The sequence below is a fragment of the Thunnus albacares genome, chromosome 13, assembly GCF_914725855.1.
Source record: "Thunnus albacares chromosome 13, fThuAlb1.1, whole genome shotgun sequence".
Classification (NCBI taxonomy): Eukaryota; Metazoa; Chordata; class Actinopteri; order Scombriformes; family Scombridae; genus Thunnus; species Thunnus albacares.
The window spans coordinates 15,777,552-15,794,267 of NC_058118.1; the positions used below are offsets into that span (position 1 = coordinate 15,777,552).

Below are 16,716 nucleotides of genomic sequence, written 5' to 3' on the forward strand. Positions count from 1 at the left end.
TTTTATTTTCTGTAAAAGTTCAAGTCTCTTCTCTTTCTGTGTCCTGTTTTTGCTCTCACCTGTTCTTTGTTTCTCTCTGTGTTTCTCACTCCTGTGAGTCTCTGAGGCACAGCTGTGTTTCTCCGCTCTCAGGTGGTGAACAAGGGAGGGATCCAATTCCAAAGACGCAGCTTGATTGGGTGGTTTGGGAAGTTTGGGTGGTTCTCTAATCCCCTCTCTCACCGTCTTCTTTTTTCTCTTTTTTTTTTCCTCCCCCCAACTATCCCCCCAGCCGTCAGTAAGAAGTACTTGGCGATGAAAACAAAACTATTTCTTCCTCCCGTCCTCTCTCTCACACACACCTGCTTCCTTCTTCTTCTTCCATCCTTTCCGTCTCACATTTAAGCAAAGCACGGCAGAATGGCATGCATCTGCTCGATTCAGACAGCCAACACATGGCATGTGGGTGTGAGTAAGAGTTTGAGTCCCTGCGCTCACTGGTCGAGGCTGTTTAGCCAGTTACAGTAACCTCGATGTGTTAATGGTGTAGGATTACTCAGTGCGGACACACCCCTTTACAGAAGAGGGAAACAAAGCCAAACACAAACAGGAAGACTCCTGAACACTGGGACAGACAGAACATGTTTTTTTTGTGAAAGTTAGCTGTTAAACTTGAGCAGATGTATTTTAAAAATACATTTTAGGCAGCACTATCTGTAAAAACACTGAGCATTGCACTCAAGAGCATTTAAAAACCCCATCTGTCTTACTGAGCTTGTGCAAACTGCATGTACAGAACTGCTTTCCATATACAATGTCATGTTGTAAAGAGCTGAGTAAAAGCCATTCTCTGATGGTAAAAACTTCCTGGATCTGAAAAGGGAGAATTAATCTAGACCTCAAATGACCTCACTGACTCTTATCTACAAAAAACAAATCTTACAGGAAATACTGTTTTGGTCTAGCCCTAATTGCATGTGGTCCTTTAAATCAGGACAAACTTCCCTCTCAATACTCACATAAGAGACATACCCAACCCCCCCCCCCCCCCCCCAACACTTCAAATGCTTAACAAACAATTGCTTCACAGAACTGTAACTGTACTGAACACACAAGACAGACTCTAGAGCAGTATAAATTCTTCAAGGTGCATGTTTCCTCTTGGTAGGATAGTTATATCTCAGGAGACACCTACCCTGAGGTGACTTCTCGTTGTTTACGCCACTATTGTCATGACATCAGCTCCATTGAGCACCTCACCCGAGAGCTCATGTGTGTAGGTGTGAAAACAACCAAACTTTCATATCCTCCTTTGAATTTAGTTCACACATTTGAAGTAAATATTATGAGTCACGTGGAAATGTGTATGCTGTGATGTTTAGGTTGTACATTTGTCATAACTGCTTTATGTGTACAGCACAAGATTTGATCAATTATAAAAAAAATCTGGCAAGAATATCAGGTATTTTCACTTTCTTCAAATGTGATTTCCTTTATCTAAAATTAGACAGATCACTTCACTGATATTGAGAGAAAATAACTTCTCACTTCTGTCTAGATGGTTATAATTTTAAGCAAGATGTTAAAAGGGACATTTTTAACAATCTGCCACGTTTTACTGCATGGTTGCAGGTAAAACACGTTTTACTGCAACCATGCAGACAGGCAAAGGGCAAAGTCGGCTGTAAACACAATGATGATGCTTACTTAAATCCGGCAGGGAAATAGTTAAAGGTGGCAAACAAGCAGACGGAGGCACGGTGCCAAAGTCAGTTACAGAGGCGTGCCATCCCCTAGGGGAGTACAACAGCCAAGTATTAAGACAGACGCACTCGCTCTTACACACACACACACACACACACACACACACACACACACACACACACACACACACAAGCAGGAGATTGTTTTTGTCCTTTCATTAACTGACAACTCTGGCCAACCAATCAGAGAAAACACACAGTGTTAACCAATCATCTTCAGGAATGTGTTGGCAAACAAAGAAGCAGGGTGTCAGTGACAGTGACAAATCTATTCAACCGCATGTTTTTTCTATTATCCTTTTTTGAATCTGGTGTCTGTCTGCAATGTTCTGGCTGAAAATATATAAAATCTCTGATATTTTGACTGGCTTTGGTTCCACAGTGAATGACGGATGATATTGGACTCCACTGGGGTTCTCTGACAAGCCACTCAGGTTTGTCGCTCTTGTTTGCTTGACCTGATTAGTCAGTTGTGTTTATACTCAGCAAGTCAAAAGCTGTCAATCTCACTCTTCATACACCCAAGATAATCCAATCTATTCTTCCCTTTGTATTCTGTTTTTATAACAATGTGGTGGAAATGACTCACTTGATTGTTTTTACATGGGTTTGCAATTGTGTGAGCTGCAGCAGATTCAAATATACATCTTAATCATTATAAAAAACTAAATAAATCCCCCCAGATAAAGGGTTTTTTTTTATTATTTAAATATACAAAAATCCCTGGAGGCCAATTATCATGCCACATACAACACTAATCATCATAAATATTCCCTTTTTATTAGATTTTTTTCATGAGTTTGTAGCAGATGTTGCACATAAATCAGCCTAAATATAAATTGTGAGCTAAGAGTCACCTTCCGCCCACTGTACAGACATGATTTGGCTGGCTGGGACAACCAAAAACATCCAAACACACACACAAACCACAGGGTCATAGCCTGTTTTTAGTCTGAAATGCCGAGTAAAAAGCAACAACATCTTAATTATGATTTCAGTCACTATTCTATCTCTCTCAAACAGAAACATGTCCCTGCTGATGGGGATATGGAGCTGGTAATGGGGGAAAAGTGACTTGACAAAAGTTGAGCCTCACATACTGTCTGAAATATAAAACTATTTCCCCTCCCACGCAGAAATGGCTAAAAGGAAGCAAGGGAAGAATGTGCCAAGATCACTTTTTGGTGCTTATAATTATCATTAACATCTCCTTTGCTTCTTCATTTTCTCATCTGATCTTTTCTACTTCATTGCTTTCATTATCTTCATCCTATTCTCGATGAATTTAATTTAATTTCAATTCGAGAGTGATAAGAGTTTCAAACCTTATGTTTTGAATTTGGGTGGTGGTACCTTATGGTTCAAGTCTGGGTCACGAACTGTGCCTTTAAATATACTACACCATGTCTTCATCCCTCTACTAATCATTTCAATTGCACCCTCGGAGACCTTTTATTTCCCCTGTCACTCAAATATGTTGTCATGTTCACAGTTTTGCCCAGACCGCCCTGGATGCTCAGCAACCCGGTCTAACAGGAGAACTGAGGGCATAAACAAGTTTACTTTTGGCTTATGCACTTCAAACAAGCAGTTCAGGGGTTGACAGGGATGAAATGTAAAATTAATACCAGTGCGCCTCACCACAAGAATCTCTTTGTTAGAAACAACGCAGTTTTGTATCCCCAACATTTTTGTTCCCAGTTGGAGCCTGAGATTTATTTAGAGTACATTAAGTACATACTATATTTTAAGTACTTGACAACACCAGTACCAATAAAAATAAGACTATTCTTAGTGGGACATATTTGTCAGTTAAAGCTTGTACTACATAGCAACGTCTTTGTATATGTGCAAACAGCAACCTTTTATTTAACATCCATTAATCATTTATTATATTATTACTGACATTATAAATCAATGATTTAGAGGGTTTTTTGGCCATTAAATTGGTGCATTCCTAAAACAGTTTTTAACAAGCACAGTAACTGATATATATATTTATTTTTACTGCATGTTTGTTCTGGCATTGCATTGACTGACTAGTGCACTCAGTGTGCTGCACATGTGCCCTCTGAGAGTGAAAGTAAAACTAACTTTCACTTCTCTTTGCAGTTCTGTCTTTCACTTATTTGCCACGGCTTGTTGAGGAGACTAGAGCAGTGGTTCTCAAACTTTTTCACACTAAGGACCCCTAAACTGATCACGGACCCCCATTTGATAAGATTTGTCTCAGAGTCCCCCATCTAATAAGATTTATGCTTTTACATGTTGATACATTCTGTCATTGTGTTACTTATGAATGGAATAATAGTGAAAATAAATTATTCTCCTTTTTGCTGAGGACTCCCTAGAGCACCCTCAAGGACCCCTAGGGGTCCCCGGACCCCACTTTGAGAACCATTGGACTAAAGAGTCAATCTAAAAGCTGTGTCATCATCATTAGCAGGTACCAGAGCAGCAGTGTCATTTCCTTTTTTCCTTCACTTGAATTGCTGAATGAATAGGAGAAGTAGGTAATGAAACTAAATTGAAATTATTTGCAGCATCTCATATGAAATTCATCAAGTTTAAATATTCACATACTATCACACGTTGTAGTGATAATACAACTGCTACGACTATGAGCACTACCACTGCTGATACAGCTGTTTGTAGTAGTAGTAACCACAGTAACAGTCAGATGCCCTTCACCTTTGTCCTTTCATCATCAAGCCAGCACACTGGCTCTACAATGGTGCCCCCTTGAGCCCATTGGAGATATAATACTGCTTATGCAATAAAGTCACATTTCTGATTCAGGAGGGTAGTTTTGAAGACACTTTCACACATTATTTTAGCTAGTTTGTCTTTATACTCTACTGTATGTATTGTTTTGTTTGGCTGTCCTTGAGCAAAGACTGCTTTAAGTCTCTCTTCACTGCAATGACAAAGCTTCTAGGCCTGGTTATTTACTGGCACACAACAAAGATTAGAGAGATTAGAGATTAGATAAGAGTTCTCTGGGACTTGGTAAAGGGTTCTAAAAAGATAAAACAGAGAAAGTACATTCTGAGTTCATTTGGTAATTTATTTATCTAAAGGATTAGAGTTTAGAAAATCAAAGCAACATTAAAAACCTGTCAATTATTGCGATTCCGTAATGACGGAGGGGAAATATGCAACACACATTACAGCATGCCCATCGGCGGGTCCATACATATACAGAGTTTTGTTAGGTGATACTGTATCACTGCGGTCTCTAAGGCCTTGTTCAGACTGCCAGCCCAAATCCATTTTTAGCATATCCAGATTGTATCCAAATTGATTTCATAAAGTCTGGACAGCAAAAAAAACCCACATGAAATGCCAAGTCACATTTGGAGGTGGTTTGAAATGTGATTCCAATCAGATTTCTACAGATGCGTGTCAGTGCGGACGCTCTGGCAGCTCGCTCAAATCGGATTTCAAAGTGTCTTTTGCATCACTCGCAATGCGACACACAACAACGACGTCAAATACAGAGTGACGGAAGTGCATCAGAGCGGCTGAGCAGAATCGATGCTGCTACTAGCCGAGCAATATGGATGACAACACAGACAATGAGCGTCCGTAGACAGACGCTGAAATAAACTGTCTGAAAGCCGTGTCACCGGCGTACATTGTTACTGACGCCTACGTCGTTACCACAGCAACCCATGCAGATAGGTTGGTGATGTCTAGACACACAAATCCGATCACTTGCAAATAACAGTGCAGACAGTCTGTCTTAAAGATCTGATTTGAGAAACAAATCTGATTTCCCTGCAGTCTGAACAAAGCCTATTGTGCAGACTAATGCATCAGCTAACAGCCTCAGAGCTCTATCAAATCTCACAGCAGTAAGATAACACTCCCTGACCAATCATGTGGAGAAAAAAATATGCAAGACGAGACAAATAAATTAACTCTATACTAAAAAATATGTAATTACGTCAACATGAGGCTCAATCAGACTTATCGGACCGGTTTAAGAGTATTATGCTACTCTTAAAGCAATATCCAGAAGAACTCGCTCATAAAATAAACATTAATCTGTAACAGCACCTGAGGCAAAGTTAGAAAGGGAGTGGGATAGTAAGGAATGTGTGTGTGTTCGCCTCAGTATATGTGTGGACTTGTGTGCCTGGCAGTAACACCGCGTTGTGTAAGCCAGTGGGAGTGAGGTGCCGGGCGGTATCTATGGAAACGATGAACAAGTAAAGATAGATAGTTCACCAGCTGACTGAGGTTCACCAGTTAAGAGTGTGGGAGGGTCAAACACGGTTCTGCTCCTTTACAACATGCAGAGGAAGCTCGGGACCATTTTCACGGTGAGCTAACGAACCAGTGGCCTGCGCGTGTCGCTGAGCAACAGAGCAAAAATAGTGCACTGTGTCACTGGATAAAAATGTGCCTGTAATGCAAGAAAACATGAACTTGAGGCGTGACACATATGAAACTGTGTCACTGCAGTGTTCCTGGTTTGAGCCATGTCACATCACACCCACAGCCCCCTTTCTCTGTCTCTCACCCCATGTTTCCTGTCACACTAAAGACAACATGACAAAAAGATAAATATATTATAGTGGGCGTTATGGTTATGTCATCCCTGATTAGATGGTTGGACGATTTGTATCTTGCACAAACACTTCAGTGTTTCATCACAGACAAATGCACGGGGCTTTCCTTGAAGCAGTGGTTTTCTGGTTTAACTGTTTCACGTTAAGGACCCCTAAACTGACACAAATTAGAACACAGACCCCCATTTGATAAGATTTTATCCCAGGGACCCCATTGAGATTTTTTGCTAGATGTTAGATGTTTTATTACAGAACGTGAATCAAACCCATGACCAAAATAGCCTAATTAAATAGTTATCTGCCTTTTTGCTGGGGAACCCCTGGAACCTCCTTAAGGACCCCTGGGGGTCCCCAGACCCCACTTTGAGAACCACTGTCAAAAAGAATTAAGTAGTGGCGCTGCATGATCACATTTACACTGTACCGCAATAATTACTAACTTTAATTAACCTCCAAGATAGGGTGTAGAAAGCATATCCATTATGCAATAATATTATACCATAAAATATATACAGTTTATAAGTGAGGAAATCACATGAGGAAAACAAATATAGTGTTTCCCCTGATTCATTTTGTCCAACCAACAGTTCAAAACCCCAAAATATTCAATTTACGATCATTTAAAAACACACAAAAGCAACAAATCTTTGCATTTGAGAAGCTGGAACCAGTAAACATTTGGCCTTTTTGCTTAAAGAATGACTAACACAATTAATTGATTATAAAAATAGTTGGTGATTCATTTTCTCCCACTCTACTAATCAATCAATCGTTGCAGCTCTAGAAAGAAATGCACAGATTTAAGATTGGTGGGACTTAACAGTCTACAAATGCACTGTACAGCTTGAGGGAGCTCAACCATTTACACTCACATGACAAAAAAAATACAGCTTTGAGGATCAGAATGGACACATTTCAATTTGAACTGGGCATTAAGGAGGCCCTCTGGGTCAGACTGGAACAAGTCTTAATGCTTGGGTGCCAAGTATTTTGAAATGTTTTCACTTGAAGGATTATATGGGTTAAGTGAACTCTCTGACCCTTTAAAAATACCCACAGGATAAGCTATAAAATGCATGGTGGTGTGCATTCATGGAGTCTTTTGGTTGACATTTTGAAGCTAGAAGTTTTGACGCAGCATTAACATGCAGAGTGTTGACTAATCCCGCTGATGTTCATTATACTGAACTGAATGGAGATGAATGCTGAATTTTTGCTACACTCCAGTGGTGTGGTGTGCATACTGTACGAAGTACAAGAGCAGGGTAGCTATTGCGGGCAAGTGGTCCACCTATTGTATAATAATACACCTCCACAAGCTTACCAACATACATGTTATAAGAGAGGTTTACTAAAGTACATCTAAAGAAAGCCAGTAGGAAATACTAATTTCCCTCATTTAGAGCTGTTGATTATTTTCTCAATTAATCGATTAGTCGTTTTGGTCTATAAACTGTCAGAAAACAACCAAAAGATATTCAGTTTACCATCATAGAAGACTAAAGAAACCAGAAAATATTCACATTTAAGAAGCTGGAACCAGTAAATTTTTGCTTAATCCACTAATCATTACAGCTCTCATTTTTAAAACTCTTTAGTATTATCAGTCTCCTGCCAAAAATGCTGTAAGTCGGTATCAACTTTATAACAACACTAATGCTGAAGATGAGGAGAACTATGACTGGTGAAGAGGAGAGATCTGGCATGTTTCCTCTGGATAAGTCTTTCTAAATTGGGGCAAGAAAGGAGTGGGATGAGTGTCAAAGAAGCACAGTGCTGTGACACACATGACATGCTGTCTGTGTGTGTGTTACTTGTAGCGTAAGCCCAGAACAATGGAGTTATCTGGGTCGCCATTGCTGGCTGGCTGTGCCAAACAGCTGGAGAGATGGAGAGGGAGTGTGATTGAAGAAGGAGGAGGGGAGGGAGGGTGAGGAATAAGGAGGAATGGGCCTAAAAAAAAAAACAGGAGTATGAACAGACTAAGGGGAGAGGTATGATGATCCTACTATGTGGCTCTTCTTCATAACTAAATGTCAAGAAGGTTACTATAAATCAATACCTGATGACTCTGATTTGCCAGATGAAAAGAAATGAAGGAGCCAACATTGTACTGCCTGCTGTCTGTCTGGCTGTGAGTGCATCTAAATAAAACATGTTCAACCAATGGCTTTCTGTCAAAACATATTCAAACTGAATCCTGAGCACCTCAGCTGTAGAAAGTGCACAGACACTCTGAGGCGGGATGATGCGCGCCACAGTATCAATTTAAATTTGATCATTTGAAGGTTGCGTTTTAATCCACAACACTACTTTCTATTCATTTACACAACGAGGAAAAACACCACATAGTAAAGCGGTCCAGAGGGTCAGACATGGTATCAGACATTCATGTGTTACAGTACGAGACTATACATTTTTATTCATGCCCTCAAGCTGTATTCGTTAGGAATTAAAAATGATAACTTGGTATTTCATTATTGTAAGCTACCTAGCAAGCTAACATGCCGAGTAGCACATTTTCTTCAACCGCCATCACTAAGTGTGTATTTACAACCAACGTCGCCGATAAGATAAAGACTGTTGCTTCACTAATCTGCCTCCTCACAAAGCAACGCGGCGTTGTTCGTTGTATTAGTGCAACCAAGGAGACGTGGAAGCGTGTTTAGGTTTATCACCTTCTCCATAATGGGTGTCGACCACTATAACCAAGCTGTGTCTGTAGCTAACTCGGTAGCCAACGAGCTAGTACAAGCCCCTGTGGTAGTTAACGGCTATATCGATGTTATATCAAGACACTGCTCGGTTGCCTTTGTAGTCAACACAGTGGCACGAAAACACCGTCGGGCACAGCATTAATGCGACGTTAAACTGAACTGTACCTTTTCTGCGTCGACCTTGGCGACTACTGGATCATTTCCTGGCCCGGAGTCTTTGTTTATGTGATTTCAGTGGGTTGTTTTCATCAATCCGTCTCGTCTCTCTCCTCCAGGAGTCGTGCCGCCCCGGCTGACAGCACTACAGCTCGGGATGACAGGGACCCGCCCCTAGCAACCAATCAGATGCTGAAGATCTGGAAACTGAGGCAAGGAACGTTTTCTATTGGTTGGTGGCGGTGTCCATTAATGTGTCGCTAGGGGCGCACCTTCGTCCAAGGGCAGGACACCTGCCATGAAAGGATGCTGAGCGCCGCAGGTGCAGCCAAATCAAATAATGAAAGGGCTGTAGAAGAAAATATGGAGTAGACATGTTGTAGCATAGCAGACACGTTTACCACAGGCAGCAGCATAAACAAATGACGAGATGAAATAGAGTTTTTCAAGCAGCCTCTTTAATGGGCTTATTATGCACACATCCAAATGAGCACTTCCTTCCTATTATACATTTAATAAAGTGTTTTTATACACCTTCTGTCAAATATGTATCCCATATTCCGAGATTATTAAAATTCCGAACCCAAAATTTCTGTCACTGAAAAACCTCTACATGTCATAACCCTAATTCACTGGACTATATACTTCATTCATACATTTCTATATAACATAGTCCTGTAATTGCATGCTTAACTTTTATTCATATTAAAAAACTAACAGCTCTAATTATGTTTTGACTGCTCAAGGGAAATGATAGTTTTATCTCGACTAAAATGACAATATTTTACTGTTTACTAGAGCTGCAACAATTAGTCAGTCAACAGAAAATTAATCGCCAACTATTTTGATAACCGATTAATGGCTTTGAGTCATTTCTTAAATGAAAATATTTTCTTAGAATAGTTTCTTTAGTCTTCTATGATAGTAAGCTGGATATCTCTGGGTTGTGGACTGTCAGTCGGGACAAAACAAGATATTTTAGGTTCTTTCTTTTCTGACATTTTATAGACCAAATGACTAATCAAGAAAATAATAAACAGATTAATCAATAATGAAAATAGCTGTTAGTTGCAGCCCTACTGTCTACAACTACTGCTCTTCTACTGTTATATATTTATTTAATTTGGAATATAAATATAAAAGTTTCATGTTTCAGCTTTTAAGAAAAGCAGATGAAAGAAACAGGGAAGTTGGTCAGTGCTTTAGTTCTCTATTGGGTGCTTTTATGGAGCTTTAATAATTTTAGAACAGAACTGCAGACTCAGCACGTCTTGTTTCACAATCACATTGTGTGTGTGTGTGTATGGTTTCTGCTGTGTTCCTTTTAGGGCACAGGTAACTTTTTTCTCACTCAAAAGGGAAAAATGTTCGCGTGTATTTCAAATTTGTTCTTTTTTTTTATTTCAGTCAGAGCCATTTCTGTGAGGAAACACAAAATTCACCAACCTGACTCCAACAAACACAGTGATTTACAGAACATACACTAAGAAGACAATACCCTGTACCAAATATTATTCAACAGAAATAAACATCTGCACATCTGCCCAGTATAATATGACATGATAGTCCTTATCTCATCAGTGGGGGTTCCAGAAATTTGTACAATCATTAAACCACCTTCTTATCTTCATCTGTATAACTTTCTTCGCCTTAATCCTCTTTCTCTATTACATTTGTTACTGTGTGATGATTGTCATTGAATTAAAGCAACTGTTTAAAGGCAGCAAAAATGAAAGCATATTATATATCAGTATAAAAGTTAAAACAGTCCAGGTGACGTCTGACAAGCACAACAAAACTGAATCAAACAACTTCCTCGTGTATGGATTAGTGATTTAAAATAATGTGACATGCTGTAACCAAAGGTTTAAATCCAGCCCAGGTCACTCAGGTAATAAGGAGGTTAGAACAACAACAAAAAAGTATGACTCAACAGTATAAAGATGCTGCAGCATATTGGTTCAGGTTCATAATGAGTCAGAACACATATAGTGCTGTACATGCAGACTGCATGTATTAAACAAGTAGGAGCCATTAGGCACAGGTTAAGTTTAAGATTCCACCCATTATATCACAACAAGATAAAAATATGGCAAAACTGACATCAGTTTGCAGTCAGCAGAGGACAGGAAGATAGCTGCTGCTACACACAACTGATGCACAACATTCAGTGATTGTTCAGTGATTGTTACGTCTCTTTCTCTCACATTTTTCTCCAATTGTCGAGTGTCACACATATTTTCAGAGCCTTAAAATTCTACACTTAAACTATTAAGTTCACATTGGCAATTACATTTTATTTATATTCAATATATGCATCATTTTGACATAATTCAAATGCAAAAGTCCAGTTTACATCGTCATTTTTACACTTACCACATTCAATGTGGTAAGTGTAAAACTGTGTTCAGTTTTCAAAATTCAAATTTCAAAATTTTAATGAAAAGGAAAAAAAAGAAAAAGATGTTACAAGATGTTAAAAGAAATATTTACATTATCATTTTGCACAATCACATGTCAACCTTCCTTTGCAGCTTCATTTCTACATTTCTCTGTAGAGGAGGCTTTAGGAATGGGGTGTTTCAGGAAAAAAAGTTTACCAGTAGCTTATTTTAAAGGTCAGTAAGTCTGTTAATTGACAGAGTAGCAGAAATGACCAGCATGAGCAGAAAAGACAACAAAAAAAAGCAGAAATTTGAACAAACAGCTGCTTCCAGAAGCCACAAATACCACTGAGTACCAGAGCTGCAACCTGGCAAAATTAACTGACAAAACCAGTGTTGTTCCTCTAAAACACTGGTTGTGCAACACACTTATAACACATATCACTTTTTTCTCTGCTCTCCATGTTCTTCTTTTGGGATCTCTGCTTTCTCTGTTCTTCCAAGTGTTTTGCTGTCTTTCTTTTCTGTTTTTGTTCTTTTCTGTCATTGCTTCAGTTGTTGGGGGGGGGGGTTTATCATATTGTGCAGCTACACTTCAATGGTGATGGCAAGAACAGCATGCATGCCGGTATCTTTATTCAAGTGAATCAGTGATGAATTACTCTCATGCATGAATCATACATCGGTAATAGCCTCATTTTATGCATGATCTATGATGATGAAGAAACAGAAAAATAGAAATGCATGGCAAAAATAGCATATTGTCAATATTTTAGAAAACCCCCCAAAATATCACAAATCATGTTTTCAGGGGAGCTCATGTCTTATTAAGATGAGCCAATCTGCCCCTGGCTCCTCTGTAGTTCGTACCCTGGTTGTGGGCTTTCCCAGGTTTTACTGACATGACAATTAACCAGAATGTGTGACTTTCTTAAACCATCCATTTGTCATGGATTATTTGGTATATATGGTGTTAAAATTAGCTTTAAAATTGACTGCATTTAAATATTGGTGGATGAAAAACAATGCAAGCAGGATTTTGGCATTTGAATTTCAAATACGCATTGTTTTTTGTGCACATTAAATGAGACGGAAATACAACTGCTGATTAGCATCTGATTTATGTCAGCATTACAATTCCAAAAACCATGTTTGAGTGCTTCATTTTATGCAAAACAAGGCTCATTCGTTTGTATTTGTTGAGACAGAAACAATTCATCCTTGTACCCATTTATTAGTTCATCGTCTGATGAGGTGAGCTTCATCCTTCAGTCACTCCATAGAAAAAAGTCTTTGGGTGATATTTGGCTGCTTGTCACTCAGCTTCCTCTCCTGCTGACAAGGGATCACAAAAGTAAAATTTGGCATATGTGGGATATTACACATTGAAAAGCACTTTTCTTGGTAGACTTGAGACATTTTAATTCCTTTTTGATCATCCACAGGGTGGCAGTGAGATGTGCAGTATATGCTGGCATTTATTTTTTCACCCATCTCCTCTTCTTTGTTATTCCTATTTTCATTTTACTGTACCTGGAACATCAAAAGTTTGGCCATGTAAGCAAGCATGCAGGCTAAATGGCTTTACTTGTTGTTAGGGGCAACAAGTGGTACTGAGGGTCATCCATTAATTGTAGGGTTGATCACTGGCTCCTCCTGTCCACATGTCCTTGAGCAAGACACTGAACCCCAGTTAGCTCCTTATGGATACATGTTGGGGAAAAATATGTAAGCTGCTTTGGACAACAGCGTCATTTTTACAAATATGGAGCATGTCAGAGGCATGATGCGACAGCTCAGTCCATTTGGAAAGTCAGTGTTATTAAAACGCGCCAGTGCAATATTGTCATGTATGAGTCAAAAGATGCAACTAATAATAGGCCCTCAGCCTGTAGCTTACAAAATGATTCCTGCCTCCCTCAGGCATAGCGAGGATCTGCGCTGGTCAGTGACACACGCTGGAGGTAGGCTGGTGGATGGTAGCAAGGAGCCCGTGACGTCTCCATGAAGATTGTGGAGGAGGTGAGGCTTTTCCGATCTTTTTTCAAGGTGTGTCTCCTCTGCCACCGACAGAGTAAAAGTTCCACCTGCTCCCTGAAGAAGCTGGTGGTCAAGGTGTAGAGGATGGGGTTCAAGGCGCTGTTGATGGGAAGGATGAAGATGACTAACCAACTGGAAATGGTGCCTAAAGATGAACAGGAGGAAAGTTGTCATTATTATTAAGCATTACATACTTGTAGATGTTATTCCATAAGTAAAGTGTTCATACAGTAGAACACTGAGGTGTGCTGATTCTTGATGATATTAAAGTTATTGCATTATGCTTATTGTAAGTTGCACAGAAAAAAGTTTAAAATGTAAACATAACCTAAAACGCAGGGTGCTGTTTCATTTCCTACCAGGTATCTCCACCTCCATAAGTGAGAGGACTTTCACCAAAAATATGGGAATCCAGCAGAGGGCATCAGAGAACACTATGAAGAAAAACCTGTTGGCCACAGCCACATCCCTGTGCAGTCTGCTCCTCAGGTCTGTCGCATTGATGCCAGTTTTATAGATGGAATAGAACATGCTGGAGTAGGAGAAGACGATCACCAGGAATGCCACCAGGTTTAGACCTAAAGAAACGCACATGCTATTCACACACAAAAATGTGCATACGACACAGGCAGGCAGCTACAATATATACAGTACACTTCTTCAAACACAGTTATCTGTACACTGACTTACATATGTTCATGCATACAGTTAGAAAGAAAAGCTAGTGATTAAAGGCAAACTGGCAGTTCATGAACTAATTCACAGGATTCTTAGTTTAACACCTTAGGGATGTAAATACTGGCAACCTTTTAGACAGGATATCACCGTAATTCATTCATTATTGTTGCCAGACTTCCACCGGTGCTCAGTGAGAACACTGAGTAATAAGAAGCCAGGCTAATCATGCATTGTTGATGGAGCCAAGGTGTTTGCTGTGTTATATCCCTATCTGAGGTGCAATGCTGTTCCCTGTTCTAGTTAGTTGGTTGGCACACAGTGACATTGCGCCTAAAATGGCATCAGATTTCTCTTAAAGCTTTCAAGATAAAAAAAAATATGAAATGCTGCATCATATTGACCTGTATATCCTTACATACAAATAATACTGAATTAATTTGACCTTCATCTAGTGCTGTGTAGAAAGATTTTAATTTCATATTTCACAGCATGGCTTACTGGAGTAAAAAGATGCGTATTTTATCTCAGTGTGTAGTCTTCATCTTTAGGGCATGAAAGTTTCTTTAGTTTTATTTATTGGTGTAAGAGAATTTCCCCTTCTCAATATGTGTGTATATACAGTATATATATGGTATAGAAATCACCCTGCTCTCTAATTTAGACTGCTGATATTTGGAGGTACCTTCAAGTGTTACAAAAACAAACAAATATGCTACCAACATTTTAGTTAATTCCTAAAAGCACAATTCACTATAAAATGAGCTTTCAGGAAACAACAATTTTTTCTTCAATTTACCCAGAAAAATCCCTGTGGAATATCCTTTGGCAGTAGGTTTTTCTTGCCTGTCAGAGTGCAGGGGAAAGCAGACCCCATTACGTCCATAGTAGTTTCCAAACACGTCCTCATTCATTAGGGGAACAACAGCAATGATGAACCCCAGTAGCCAGATAGAGGCCAGCACCACCTTGCAGGGGGACGAAAAACATGCTGTTAGGATTTCTAGCAGAGTGCTCTTCAAAGTACACAATGAAAAATGAGTTTGGTGATGACACATTGGATTTCCTCACTGTCACTGTCATTTAATTAACTGTATATGGAGCTGTAAGGTACCTTCATCAGGACTCTCTGAGAAAGCATACAGTATATATGTATATGTATTTTACATTATCATTTGTAATCTTAATGTGATCATTCAATTTTTCAACACAGCATTTGATGAAACTGAACCAATATTACCCTAAATGTGCTCCAGGGTTTTGTTTCCTTCCTGAAGGGTAAAATTGTCAAAAATTAACTACTGATTTGATGCAAATCTTGATAAATCTTTTAATCTCAGCCTTGATAAGGAATTCCTAATTAGATGTTTTCACACGCACAAGGTGAGTCAACTGCAGTGTCATTTACATTGATTCTTGCAGTGATCTAAAAATAAAGTTGCTGTTGCGGACCCTGTCTGACCCAAAGCTTAGATGCTGTACCTCCACACATTACTCAGCTTTTCTGACTCTGATTTACTGGTATTAGGATCTGCTCTGCAGTATAATTTTCTACTTCTCATCATTCTAAACTTTGCAACAACAAAGGACACAGAGTTCTTCAACCTAAGTACACTGACTGATTGCTCAGCAAAACACTTGAACCAGAAGAGAGCATTCTTTTCAAAAGAAAACTACTACAGTAGAATAAATCCAATGTTTTCACATGTTATGGTTCTTGATTACTTTACACATCAAATAGCTGGATAGTATTTAAGTCTGGTGCTGTTTCTGTGGGGATTTTCTATATAAAACAACATAAAAAAAACTAAAAAGGATCCAATCAAATTTATGTGAAAATAGGAAATTCAGTGAACAAATTCTTTCCCTGTATTAGTAATACTAGTGCAGTGTCCATTCAAAATGTACCTGTTCAGGACGGGCCAATTATTTATTCTTTCTCGTGAACCGCGTACGTATGTATCCATTGACAAACGTATCAATTAAAATGATAAGGAATTAATCAATTAAATGGTTTAAATCCAGACAGAAACTTCACCAGTGAGACTAAACTGAGGCTGAACCATAGAACCAGTTTATGGCCTTCAATTGGTTGATTTGGGGCTCCCATTGACTAGTTTTACTGCCTCTGCTTCTGTTTTTTTCTCCTGTCTGTGCTTGTTCTTTTCTCTCTGGCAGTTTAACTGAGTAGGGTGTGTGCTTTTGTCCCACTCAGCAAGTCAGAGCCCAGTTCAATAGTAGATCTTAAATCTCTTAAACTTTTTCAAGTCATTAACAGTATGTATGTAATCCCACCTCCGGCCACAATGTGGGTTGCAATGACTGAGTGGCGCAGTCTGTATTTCCGCTTGTTGACTCCACAGGCAGAAGAAGAAGCAAATATATATTTCTTGAGAACCGTTCATCCAAACAACCTCACACTCTA

At 39.2% G+C, this 16,716-nt stretch overlaps 1 protein-coding gene across 3 annotated transcripts in view; it reads right to left on the bottom strand.

Annotated features, from left to right (window-relative positions):
* Nucleotides 1-10,593: 10,593 nt before the first annotated feature.
* The window catches only part of rxfp2a (relaxin family peptide receptor 2a), a 53,235-nt gene continuing 47,112 nt past the window's right edge, over nucleotides 10,594-16,716 (bottom strand). The window contains exons 18-21 of one of the 3 annotated variants that reach the window (XR_006406914.1): nucleotides 15,091-15,259; nucleotides 13,976-14,194; nucleotides 13,110-13,761; nucleotides 10,594-12,908 (exon numbers count right to left, since the gene is read on the bottom strand). Coding sequence is in view for 2 of the 3 variants with exons in the window: in XM_044371545.1 (XP_044227480.1) it covers nucleotides 13,496-13,761; nucleotides 13,976-14,194; nucleotides 15,091-15,259 (654 nt within the window). In the remaining variant the exon portion in view is untranslated. Of the gene's footprint in view, nucleotides 13,762-13,975; nucleotides 14,195-15,090; nucleotides 15,260-16,716 lie in introns of all 3 variants that reach the window. The other 2 variants (XM_044371545.1, XM_044371544.1) reach the window with 2 other exon arrangements.